The sequence below is a fragment of the Scyliorhinus canicula genome, chromosome 6 (assembly GCF_902713615.1).
Source record: "Scyliorhinus canicula chromosome 6, sScyCan1.1, whole genome shotgun sequence".
NCBI classification, from domain to species: domain Eukaryota; kingdom Metazoa; phylum Chordata; class Chondrichthyes; order Carcharhiniformes; family Scyliorhinidae; genus Scyliorhinus; species Scyliorhinus canicula.
Genome location: NC_052151.1, coordinates 225,103,703 through 225,116,052, shown reverse-complemented (window position 1 = coordinate 225,116,052; position 12,350 = coordinate 225,103,703). Strand labels below are relative to the sequence as shown.

At 54.7% G+C, this 12,350-nt stretch overlaps 1 protein-coding gene across 2 annotated transcripts; it reads right to left on the bottom strand.

The window, feature by feature from the left end:
* Positions 1-6,399: 6,399 nt before the first annotated feature.
* On the bottom strand, positions 6,400-7,845 carry clp1 (cleavage factor polyribonucleotide kinase subunit 1). Of its 2 annotated transcripts, none has more exons than XM_038798846.1 (2): positions 7,753-7,788; positions 6,400-7,185 (listed from the first exon to the last, which is right to left on the bottom strand). In XM_038798846.1, the coding sequence occupies exon 2, from the start codon at positions 7,156-7,158 to the stop codon at positions 6,430-6,432; it is 729 nt and encodes a 242-aa protein (XP_038654774.1). In that variant the 5' UTR covers positions 7,159-7,185; positions 7,753-7,788; the 3' UTR covers positions 6,400-6,429. The 2 variants fall into 2 exon arrangements, with proteins under 2 accessions (XP_038654774.1, XP_038654773.1); XM_038798845.1 differs by having other exon boundaries at positions 6,404-7,187; positions 7,733-7,845.
* Positions 7,846-12,350: the final 4,505 nt, after the last annotated feature.

The following is a 12,350-nucleotide window of genomic DNA, read 5'->3' as shown; positions in this document are numbered from 1 at the left end:
TTCCCCGTGTGGGAGAGTAGAGGAGCTGAAGGCTAAGTGGGAGGTGGAGCTGGGGGAGCAGATCGAGGAGGGGACATGGTTGGACGCCCTGGAGAGGGTGAACTCTTCCTCTTCATGTGCGAGGCTTAGTCTCATCCAGTTCAAGGTGCTGCACCGGGCCCACATGTCCGGATCTAGGATGAGTAGGTTCTTTGGGGGCGAAGACAGGTGCGTCAGGTGTTCGGGGAGTCCAGCGAACCATACCCATATGTTCTGGGCATGTCCGACACTGGAGGAGTTCTGGAAGGGGGTGGCGAGGACGGTGTTGAGGGTGGTGAGATCCAGGGTCAAGCCAGGCTGGGGACTCGCGATTTTTGGGGTTGGGGTGGAGCCGGGAGTGCAGGAGGCGAAAGAGGCCGATGTCTTGGCCTTTGCGTCCCTAGTAGCCCGGCGGAGGATCTTGCTGCAGTGGAAAGATGCGAGACCTCCGAGTGTGGAGACCTGGATCAATGACATGGCGGGATTCATTCAGCTGGAGAGGGTCAAATTCTCCCTGAGTGGGTCGGTACCAGGGTTCTTTAGGAGGTGGCAGCCTTTCCTCGACTTTCTGGCTCAACGATAAGGTACTAGGTCAGCAGCAGCAGCAACCCGGGGGGGGGAGGGGGGGAAAGGGGGGGGTTTATGGGGATAGTGTTTAAGTTAATTTGCTTATTGTTAATTTATTTTGTTGTTTATTGGGTTGGGGGGGGCGGGGGGTTTGTTATATGCGTTGTTGCGGGTGCCGGGGAGATGTTTATTATTACTGTTATTGTTATTATTGTTCTGTTGATATATATTTTTCAAAAAATTCCAATAAAAATTATTTTTTTTTAAAACAATGTGCAGGGGGACAGGGAGGAGGTATGGCTATGGAACTGAGTCACGGTGCTCATAAAACCATTGGCAAAAGTGCGGAGGAAATTCACTAGAATGATTCCGGGGTTAAAAACTGGGATAGACTGGGAGGCCGATCGGCCAACTCGATACCCTGATCCTGCCTTTCCCAACAGTGCCTACCCAGGGAGAGGGAATCAAAGCCAGGATTGACCAAATGACCAGCACCGTACGCTATGACCAAAACCATACCACAGAGTAGCAGAGCTTCCATTGGACCTTCCTATCCTTACAGTACAGGAGGCCATTCAGCCCATCGAGTCTTCATCAACCCTCCATCTCGGCCCACTTCCCCTCTCTATCCCCGTGAACCCTATAGGAACATAAGAACTAGGAGCAGGAGTAGGCCATCTGGCCCCTCGAGCCTGCTCCGCCATTCAATGAGATCATGGCTGATCTTTTGTGGACTCAGCTCCACTTTCCGGCCCGAACACCATAACCCTTAATCCCTTTATTCTTCAAAAAACTATCTATCTTTACCTTAAAAACATGTAATGAAGGAGCCTCAACTGCTTCACTGGTCAAGGAATTCCATAGATTCACAACCCTTTGGGTGAAGAAGTTCCTCCTAAACTCAGTCCTAAATCTACTTCCCCTTATTTTGAGGCTATGTCCCCTAGTTCTGCTGTCACCCACCAGTGGAAACAACCTGCCCGCATCTATCCTATCTATTCCCTTCATAATTTTTAATGTTTCTATAAGATCCCCCCTCATCCTTCTAAATTCCAACGAGTACAGTCCCAGTCTACTCAACCTCTCCTCATAATCCAACCCCTTCAGCTCTGGGATTAACCTAGTGAATCTCCTCTGCACACCCTCCAGTGCCAGTACGTCCTTTCTCAAGCAAGGAGACCAAAACTGAACACAATGCTCCAGGTGTGGCCGCACTAACACCTTATACAATTGCAACATAACCTCCCTAGTCTTAAACTCCATCCCTCTAGCAATGAAGGACACAATTCCATTTGCCTTCTTAATCACCTGTTGCACTTGTAAACCAACCTTCTGTGACTCATGCACTAGCACACCCAAGTCTCTCTGAACAGCGGCATGTTTTAATATTTTATCATTTAAATAATAATCCCGTTTACTGTTATTCCTACCAAAATGGATAACCTCACATTTGTCAACATTGTATTCCATCTGCCAGACCCGAGCCCATTCACTTAACCTATCCAAATCCCTCTGCAGACTTCCAGTATCCTCTGCACTTTTCGCTTTACCACTCATCTTAGTGTCATCTGCAAACTTGGACACATTGCCCTTGGTCCCCAACTCTAAATCATCTATGTAAATTGTGAACAATTGTGGGCCCAACACGGATCCCTGAGGGGCACCACTAGCTACTGATTGCCAACCAGAGAAACACCCATTAATCCCAACTCTTTGCTTTCTGTTAATTAACCAATCCTCTATCCATGCTACTACTTTACCCTTAATGCCATGCATCTTTATCTTATGCAGCAACCTTTTGTGTGGCACCTTGTCAAAGGATTTCTGGAAATCCAGATATACCACATCCATTGGCTCCCCGTTATCTACTGCACTGGTAATGTCCTCAAAAAATTCCACTATAACCCCATACAACCCCAAACCGCTACAGTAAATACTTCTGTTGGTTATTTTCAAAAGTTATCAGGTATTGAAGACTATTAAAGGTAAAAGGGAAGTTACCATCCTCTGCTGCATTCGCAATATTGATCTTGGCAGAGTGGTTCTCTCATCCTGGCCTTGGGGCGCCTGGATAGGCCGCTCCCTCAGAGGCCAGGTGCGCACTCACTCGATGGGCTGAATGGCCTCCGGCCGCCACTGCAGTGATTCCACCTGTTGAGGGGGGGGGGGGCGGGAGGCGCCTGCGCAAGGCGGGAAACCCAGAACGTCATCATCAGGGTTTGTGGCGTCAGGAGGCGGGGTCACCGGAGGGCATTGGGGGAGGGGTCTGTGACATCATCAGGGTGTCAGCTCCCTTATTAGGGGGTCTGTGACATCATCAGGGTGTCAGCTCCCTTATTAGAGGGCGGGGTCTGTGACCATCAGGGTGTCAGCTCCCTTATTAGGGGGCGGGGTCTGTGACCATCAGGGTGTCAGCTCCCTTATTAGGGGTCAGTGTCTGACATCATCAGGGTGTCAGCTCCCTTATTAGGGGGCGGGGTCTGTGACATCATCAGTGTGTCAGCTCCCTTATTAGGGGTCAGTGTCTGACATCATCAGGGTGTCAGCTCCCTTATTAGGGGGTGGCGTCTGTGACCATCAGGGTGTCAGCTCCCTTATTAGGGGTCAGTGTCTGACATCATCAGGGTGTCAGCTCCCTTATTAGGGGGTGGCGTCTGTGACCATCAGGGTGTCAGCTCCCTTATTAGGGGGTGGCGTCTGTGACCATCAGGGTGTCAGCTCCCTTATTAGGGGTCAGTGTCTGACATCATCAGGGTGTCAGCTCCCTTATTAGGGGCGGGGTCTGTGACATCATCAGGGTCTCAGCTCCCTTATTAGGGGCGGTCTGTGACATCATCAGGGTGTCAGCTCCCTTATTAGGGGGTGGGGTCTGGGACATCAGGGTGTCAGCTCCCTTATTAGGGGGCGGGGTCTGTGACATCATCAGGGTGTCAGCTCCCTTATTAGGGGGCGAGGTCTGTGACATCATCAGGGTGTGGACTTCCTTATTAGGGGGCGGGGTCTGTGATCATCAGGGTGTCAGCCCCCTTATTAGGGGGCGGGGTCTGTGACATCATCAGGGTGTGGACTTCCTTATTAGGGGGCGGGGACAGACAGAGTTCACCGCAGAGGGAGCGAGGGGCAGGACCCGTCGGAACGTGGGTCGTCTCGTCCCACATCGCCGTTAAATACAGGCGTGGAAGTGCTGGCTAAGTTAGTGGCAGGAAGAGTAGAAGGTTGTGTTCCGGGGGTGGTTGCGGAGAATCAAACAGGCTTCGTAAAGGTCAGGCAGCTCTACAGCAATATAAATGTGACCCCGTTGGGTGGCCAGGTACCGATGGTAGTGATGTCCTTGGACGCGGAGACATTCGACCGGGTGGAGTGGTCGTACCTGTTTGAGGTCCTGGGAAGGTTTGGGTTTGGGTTTGGGCCGAAGTTTGTGGCCTGGGTGTGGCCTGTTATACGTGGCACCGAGCGTGTGTGCGGCGCCATGACTTCATGGAACTTTGAACTACACAGGCGAAGAAGGCAAGGGTACTCTCTGTCTGCGCTGCTGTTTGCGTTGGCGATAGAGCCTCTGGCAATGGCTCTTCGGGGCTCGTCAGAGGGGCATGGGGTTGGGATGAGGGGACAGAGGGAGCATCGGGTGTCGCTCTGTGCCGCGACTATTGTATGTTTTGGACCTGCTCGAGAGCATGGAGATGGGCCTGTTGGAGAAGCGTGGGGTGTTCTCGGGACAGAAGTTCAATGTAGGGGAAAGCGAAGTGTCCCCAGTGAATGAGTCGGGGCGGCAATCCAATCTTGAGGAGTTCCCAGTCAAGGTGGCCAATGACAGGTTTAGATCCCTGGCGATTCAGGCGGTGAGAGAATTGGGCGATGCCTACATACGGAATTTAAAGCAGGCGGAGGAGGTTAGGGAGGGTCTGACGAGGTGGGACACGCTGCACTGGACTTTGGCAGGGAGGGTCCAAGTGGTGACGATGAACATACTTCCGATCTTTGTACCGCAGGCCGTCTTTTGAAAACTGGGCACAATAATTTTGGAATTTGTGTGGGTAAGGGCTAAGAGGACCCTGTTCCAGAGGCAGTCGGGAGGATTGGCGTAGCTAATTGGGTGGCGAACGTGGAGAAGGTGGGGCGGTGGTCGGGAGGAGAGGGGGTAGAATGGATTAGGTTGGAGGGGCTCCAGCTCAAGGGCAACAGTGACGACGACGTTGCCAATGGTGGCAAGCAGATACCCTGTGGTGCAGTCCATGGTGAAGATCTGGAACCAGCTGAGGAGGTATTTCAGCAGAAAAACGATGTCAGTGTTAACGCCACTGTGTTAAAAACCATGGTTTTGAGCTGGGGGTGATAGAACATATCGGAAGTGGAGAGAAGAGTGCCTGGTTAAGGTGAGGGATTTGTACCTGGAAGAAGAGTTTGCCAGGATCGATGAACTGAAGGAGAGACGCCCAAGAGGAAGTGAGTTGGAGAAGCATGGGGTGTTCTCTGCGGTGAACTCTGTCTGTGCACTCCCTCCCTCCCTCCACCCTGAGGATGTTTCCCCGTGTGGGAGAGTCTGGGAGCAGAGGACAGAATCTCAGAGTGAGGGGAGATTCTGAGTGGATGTTACCCCGTGTGGGAGAGTCTGGGACCAGAGGACAGAATCTCAGAGTGAGGGGAGATTCTGAGAGGATGTTGCCCCGTGTGGGAGAGTCTGGGAGCAGAGGGCAGAATCTCAGAGTGAGGGGAGATTCTGAGAGGATGTTTCCCCGTGTGGGAGAGTCTGGGAGCAGAGGACAGAATCTCAGAGTGATGGGTCGCCCATTTCACACGGAGATGAGGAGGAATATCTTCTCTCAGAGGGGAGTGAGTGTGGAATTCTTCACCGCAGAGAGCTGTAGATGCCGGGCCGTTCAGTATATTCAAGGCCGAGAGAGACAGATTGTTAATCAGTCAGGGGGTCAAGGGTCATGGGGATCAGGCGGGAAAGTGGAGTTGAGGATTGTCACATCAGATCAGACATGATATTGAATGGTGGGGCAGACGCGATGGGACTTTTAATTCCAGATTTTTGTCAAACTTAAATTTCACCATCTTCAACGGTGGGTTTCGAACAAAGAAAAGTACAGCACAGGAACAGGCCCTTCGGCCCTCCAAGCCTGTGCCGACCATGCTGCCCGTCTAAACTAAAATCTACACTTCCGGGGTCCGTATCCCTCTATTCCCATCCTATTCATGTATTTGTCAAGATGCCCCTTAAATGTCACTATCGTCCCTGCTTCCACCACCTCCTCCGGCAGTGAGTTCCAGGCACCCACTACCCTCTGTGTAAAAAACTTGCCTCGTACATCTCCTCTGAACCTTGCACCTCGCACCTTAAACCTATGCCCCGTGGTAATTGACCCCTCTACCCCGGGGAAAAGCCTCTGACTATCCACTCTGTCTATGCCCCTCATAATCTATCAGGTCGCCCCTCAATCTCCGTCGTTCCAGTGAGAACAAACCGAGTTTATTCAACCTCTCCTCATAGCTAATGCCCTCCATACCAGGCAACATCCTGGTAAATCTCTTCTGCACCCTCTCTAAAGCCTCCACATCCTTCTGGTAGTGTGGCGACCAGAATTGAACACTATACTCCAAGTGTGGCCTAACTAAGGTTCTATACAGCTGCAACATGACTTGCCAATTCTTATACTCAATGCCCCGGCCAATGAAGGCAAGCATGCCGTATGCCTTCTTGACTCCCTTCTCCACCTGTGTTGCCCCTTTCAGTGACCTGTGGACCTGTACACCTAGATCTCTCTGACTGTCAATACTCTTGAGGGTTCGACCATTCACTGTACATTCCCTACCTGCATTCGACCTTCCAAAATGCATTACCTAGGACCTGGGACAAAGCATTACCCCGGGTCTCTGCAACGCTAGCCTGGCGACAATACCACTCGGCCACCTGCGTGACGGAGGAGTCTGGGAGCTTTTAATGACTAATATCTGGAACTGCTTTACCTTGTTGTAGAGTTTGATGTTAGTCCCCGGCGTGGTGGAGCCGAAGTGATAGACAAGCGGAGCCTGGACGGAGAAGCCCTCCTCCACGTCGGCCGGCCTCTCAATGTACAGGGCCCCCATGGTGCCGGGGATGGAGATGGAGCCCTGGCCCACGTCCAGCTCCACGAAGGTAGGCCGGCGTCCCAGCCGCACGCCGTAGTTCAGCAGCAGCCGGCACACAGTGGTCTTGCCCACGTCGGTGGGGCCCACCACCATGACGCGAGGGCCCCGCTCATCCTCGCGTTCCGCCTGCTGCCGCATCTGCTCCAGGGCGGCGTGGCAGTTGAGGTAGAGCAGCATGGGCGTCTCGCGCGACACGTACGCCACCTCGGTGCGGCCCCGCAGCTGCACCGAGCAGCCGTGCCAGGTGAAGACGGCCACCTTGGAGCCCCCGTCGAAGGTGAACCGCTTGTTGCGGGTCAGCTCGGTGGCAAAGATCTCGGCCATGCCCGCCAGTAGCTCCAGCTGCACCATCTCGTGGGCTTCCACCTCGAAACGCAGCTCCGTCTCCTTCTCCAGGTCGAACTTGGCGACTGGCTGGTCATCTTTCTGCTCCTCCGCCATGTTCGTCTCCCTCCCGGCGAGGTCTGTCTCTGGGCAGAGAGAGAAGAGATGGATATTATACACAGCACTCCCTCAGCTCGCCAGCCCTCTTTCTTTTAAATATAAATTTAGAGTACCCAATTATTTTTTTTCCAATTCAAGGGCAATTTAGCACGGCCAATCCACCTAACCTGCACATGTGGAGGGGTGAGACCCATGCAGACATGGAGAGAATGTGCAAACTCCACACGGACAGTGACCCAGGGCTGGGATTCGAACCCGGGTCCTCAGCGCCACAGTCCAGCCGGCTGTGTCCCTGCCCCCTCCCCCAGGTGTGCCCCTCCCCAGTTGTGCCCCTGCCCCCTCCCCCAGGTGTCCCTGCCCTGCCCCTCTCCAGGTGTGCCCCTGCCTCCTCACCCAGGTGTGCCCCTGCCCCCTCCCCCAGGTGTGCCCCTGCCCCCTCCCCCAGGTGTGCCCCTGCCCCCTCCCCCAGGTGTGCCCCTGCCCCCTCCCCCAGGTGTGCCCCTGCCCCCTCACCCAGGTGTGCCCCTGCCCCCTCACCCAGGTGTGCCCCTCCCCCAGGAGAGCTGCTCACCTGGCCTGCCCCAAACTTGCCTTGACAACCGTCTCCACGTGCGCGGTGCCTTGTGGGTAGCCCCGGGGACCCGGATGTGGGCTTGGGCCGTACTGCGCATGTGGCTCCTCACCAGGCCCCGTGGGAGGTGTAGTTCCTCCGCCTGCCCGCCATCCCCGGGGGGGCTGCGTTTGCGCATGCGGCTCCTCGCCAGGCCCTTTGGGGGATGTAGTTCCTCTTCCTGCCCGCCAGCCCCGCGGCTGCACTGCGCATGCGGGTCCTCGCCAGGCTCCATGGGAAATGTAGTTCCTCCTGCCCTCTCCTGCCCAGGGAGCTGTGGTCTTCACCAGACCACATCCCTGACCCCCCCCCCCCCCCTCCCACCGCACACGTCAGACCATGAGGGATGGGAACGGGAGGAGGCCCAAAAGAAGAATCTGCAGACCAGGCGGATTGAAAATAGAGCATATAGCGCAGACGGAGGCCATTCAGCCCATCGTCTGCACCGACCCACTAAAAGAACACTACCTCCTGCCCTGGGCAGCACGGTAGCACGATGGTTAGTGGATTGGCCATGCTAAATTGCCCTTAGTGTCCAAAATTGGCCTTAGTGTTGGGTGGGGTTACTGGGTTATGGGGATGGGGGGAAAGTGTGGACCTTGGGTAGGGTGCTCTTTCCAAGAGCCGGTGCAGACTCAATGGGCCGAGTGGCCTCCTTCTGCACTGTAAATTCTATGATTCTATGCCCCAAAGGCCCATCTCCATAACGACCCCCCTCTCCCCCCACACACGGACACATTGATTTTTTTAAATGTATTTATTCAAAGTTTTTCAATAAGTTTACAAAACACTCCAAAAAGGAAAATAATAGAAAGAAAGAAGGGCAACATGCCAACAAAACAAAACAACTTAACCCTCTAAACGAAGCTACCAAGGAGGCAAAGGCCAGGACTCCGGCCTCTTTCGACTCCTGCGCTCCCGGATCATCCGATACCCCAAATAACGCTTAATGTGACCATCAATTCACTCGAGACACGAGAGGAAGCAAACTGTGGCTTTAATAGACTTACAACTGGGCCTGCCTGCGACCAGAAGAACTGAGGGCAGACTCACAAGACCGCAGCACTTTATACTTCCGGTAGTGGGAGGGGCCATGGGCAAAGCCATGGGCGGAGCCAAGGGCGGAGCCCTGTACAAGCTCCTCATCTCCCCCTGTGGGCAGAGCCGCGCAACGGCTCACAGACAGAGCCCACAAGGACACAATGATATATAGTGTGAATTAAGCATTATACATTCACCCCAATGCTATCCCCCAACTCGGTTTTACCCGTGTATCCAAGACCTTGGACATAACCTTTGCAAAGACTTCCCAAAACTCCACAAGCGTCGGGCACCCCCAGAACATATGGGCGTGGTTTGCTGGACTCCCCGAACACCTCACACATCTGTCCTCCACCCAAAAAACGTACTCATCCTCGCCCCTGTCATATGCGCCCTGTGTACCACTTTAAACTGGATCAGGCTGAGCCTGGCGCAAGATGAGGAGGAATTGACCCTGCCCAGGGCGTCAGCCCACAGGCCCTCATCCAGCTCCTCACCCAGCTCCTCTTCCCACTCACCCTTCAGCTCCTCCACCGAGGCTTCCTCCACCTCCTGCAGTGACGCACTATCAATTGCACGAAAGACTCGGATTGGGTACAACTGAGGCTTTATTACAGTCAGATACGTGGCCTCCTGCTGCAGCTGGCGAAATGGCTGATCAGGAGGCGGTCACGCATATTGATACGGCTCCTTGTGGGCGGAGCTAGCCGGCAGGGGCTACCGGCGAACCTGTAGTATAGATCCTACCGTACATCCCCTAATACAGGTGCACACAGTTAACACAGTGGATCACCTCCTGGTATATCTCCGAGATCTTACCCTCTCCGACCCACATGCCAGAGATCACCCTATCCTGTATCCTTCGGGCAGGCAGCAGTGGGAATCCCCCCCCCCCCCCCCCCCCCCCCCCGCCGGCTGCGCTCCAAGAACAGTCTCTTAACCCTCGGGGTCTTATTTGCCCACACACATCCCATAATACTCTTGCTCACCCGCTTGAAAAAGGCTTTAGGGATGAGAATAGGCAAGCACTGAAACACGAACAAGAACCTGGGGAGTGTTGTGTTGGGTAAGCTGGGTCTGCGAGGACTGCGTTTACTGCAGCAGTGCGAGAGAGACAGGCTTCCAACACTTGGAGAAATGCAACTTGATTTTGTTGAACTCTTAACTATTAAACATGCTTTAACTGTGGGTTGACACTGTGCTGAGTTGACTGGAGACCTGAGGCTAACCTGACCAGACTAACTCACCACCACATGGTTCTAGTTGCTGCTCACGGGCTCTGACTGTCTCAGAGGCTGGATCCCGAGAGAGCGGGAAACCGGGTGCCCTCTGGCTTTATAGTGGGCGTGTCCTGTCTGGTGATTGGCTGCTGTGTTCTGTGTGTTCATTGGCCATCCTGTGTGTCAGTCAGTGTTCGTCTGTGCACCATCATATACCTGTATGTATATTATGACAGGGAGGACCGCCATCTTAACGGCCTGCACCCTGCCTGCCAGGGAGAGTGGCAGCATGTCCCACCTCCTGAAGTCCACCTCCATCTGGTCCACCAACCGCGCCGGATTGAGCTTATGCAAGACCCCCCCCCCCCCAACTCTTGGCCACCTGAATACCCAAGAACCGAAAGCCCCTCTTCTCCACCTTGAGCGACAGCTCCTCCAAACCTCCTTTCCTGGCCCCACGCTTGCACCACAAAGAGTTCGCTCTTCCCCGACGTTGAGCTTGTACCCCTGAGGGTCTGCATAACCTCCCCCATCCCCTCTACCGGGTCCGCGATGTACAGGAGCAGGTCATCCGAGAGAGCACATTTGCATTCAGCTGCCTGCCCTTCACAAACCCCGCCTGGTCCTCATGTATCACTCCCGGGACATAATCCTCAATCCTAGTGGCCAGGACCTCACAGACACATTGATGGCAGCTCATCCACCTTCACCTGGACATCTTTTTTTTTAAAAATAACTTTTATTGAAATTTTTACAAAATATAAACATCTCAACTCTATTAACAAACCAACCGCGGTATCACCCCAAGAACAACACCCCCCAACTTCAAACGCAACTACAAACAAAAGAAAAAACAAAAGAACACCCAAACAACAAAAGGGAAAGAGATAACGCCCGCCACATCCCCCAAACCCATGTACACAGTTCTCTGTCCCACCGATCCAAACCCCCCTCCCTCCCTCCCTCTCCCCCTCCCTACCCCCTACCTCCCTCCCCCTCCCTCCCTCCCCCCTCCCTCCCCCCCTCCCTCCCCCTCCCTCCCTCCCTCCCTCCCCCCTCCCTCCCTCCCTCCTCCCCTCCCTCCCCCCTCCATCCTCCCTCCCTCCCTCCCTCCTCCCCTCCCTCCCCCCTCCATCCTCCCTCCCCCCCTCCCTCCTCCCTCCCTCCCCCCTCCATCCTCCCTCCCTCCCTCCCTCCTCCCCTCCCTCCCTCCTCCCTCCCCCCCTCCCCCCTCCTCCCCCCCCCACCCCCCCCCCCCCTGGGTAGCTGCTGCCGCCGGCCTATTTCCCTACCGTTCCGCCAGGAAGTCCAGGAAAGGCTGCCACCGCCTAAAGAACCCCTGTACTGATCCCCTCAGGGCAAATTTCACCTTCTCCAATTTAATAAACCCCGCCATATCATTGGCCCAGGTCTCCACGCTTGGGGGCCTCGCATCCTTCCAATGGAGCAAGATCCTCCGCCGGGCTACTAGGGACGCAAAGGCCAGAACACCGGCCTCTATCGCCTCCTGCACTCCCGGCTCCACCCCAACCCCAAAGATCGCGAGTCCCCAGCCTGGCTTGACCCTGGATCCCACCACCCTCGACACCGTCCTTGCTACCCCCTTCCAAAACTCCCCCAGCGCTGGGCATGCCCAGAACATATGGGCGTGGTTCGCTAGGCTCCAGCACCTAGCACACCCGTCTTCACCCCCAAAAAACGTACTCATCCTCGTCCCCACCTGCACATCTTTGGACTGCGAAGGAGAAACCGGAGAACCCGGGGGGGGGGGGGGGGAACCCACGCAGATGCAGGGAGAACGTGCAAACTCCAACCAGACGGGAATTGAAATCTGGGTCCCCAGCGCTGTGAGGCAGCAGTGCTAACCACTGTGTCACTGTGCCGCACAGGGATCTGGGTGCCCTAGTGGATCGATCACACAAAGAAAGTTGTTCCACAGGCATAGCATGTGATCAGGAGGCAAATGAACGAAAATCGCTTATTGTCACAAGTAGGCTTCAAATGAAGTTACTGTGAAAAGCCCCTAGTCGCCACATTCCGGCACCTGTTCGGGGAGGCTGGTACGGGAATTGAACCGTGCTGCTGGCCTGCCTTGGTCTGCTTTCAAAGCCCAGTGTGCTAAACCAGCCCCTTGTATCTCTCTCCCCTCTCTATTTCTCCATATCTTTCTCTCCCTCTCTCTTTCTCTCTCCACGTATCTCTCTCTTTCTCTGTACTTCTCCTTCTTTCCACCAAAGAGTTTCCCTGTGCTTTTTAAGGATCATGGGAATACCTACACTCCTCCTGGGACCAACCCAAGGTGTGCCACAGCTTCCAGG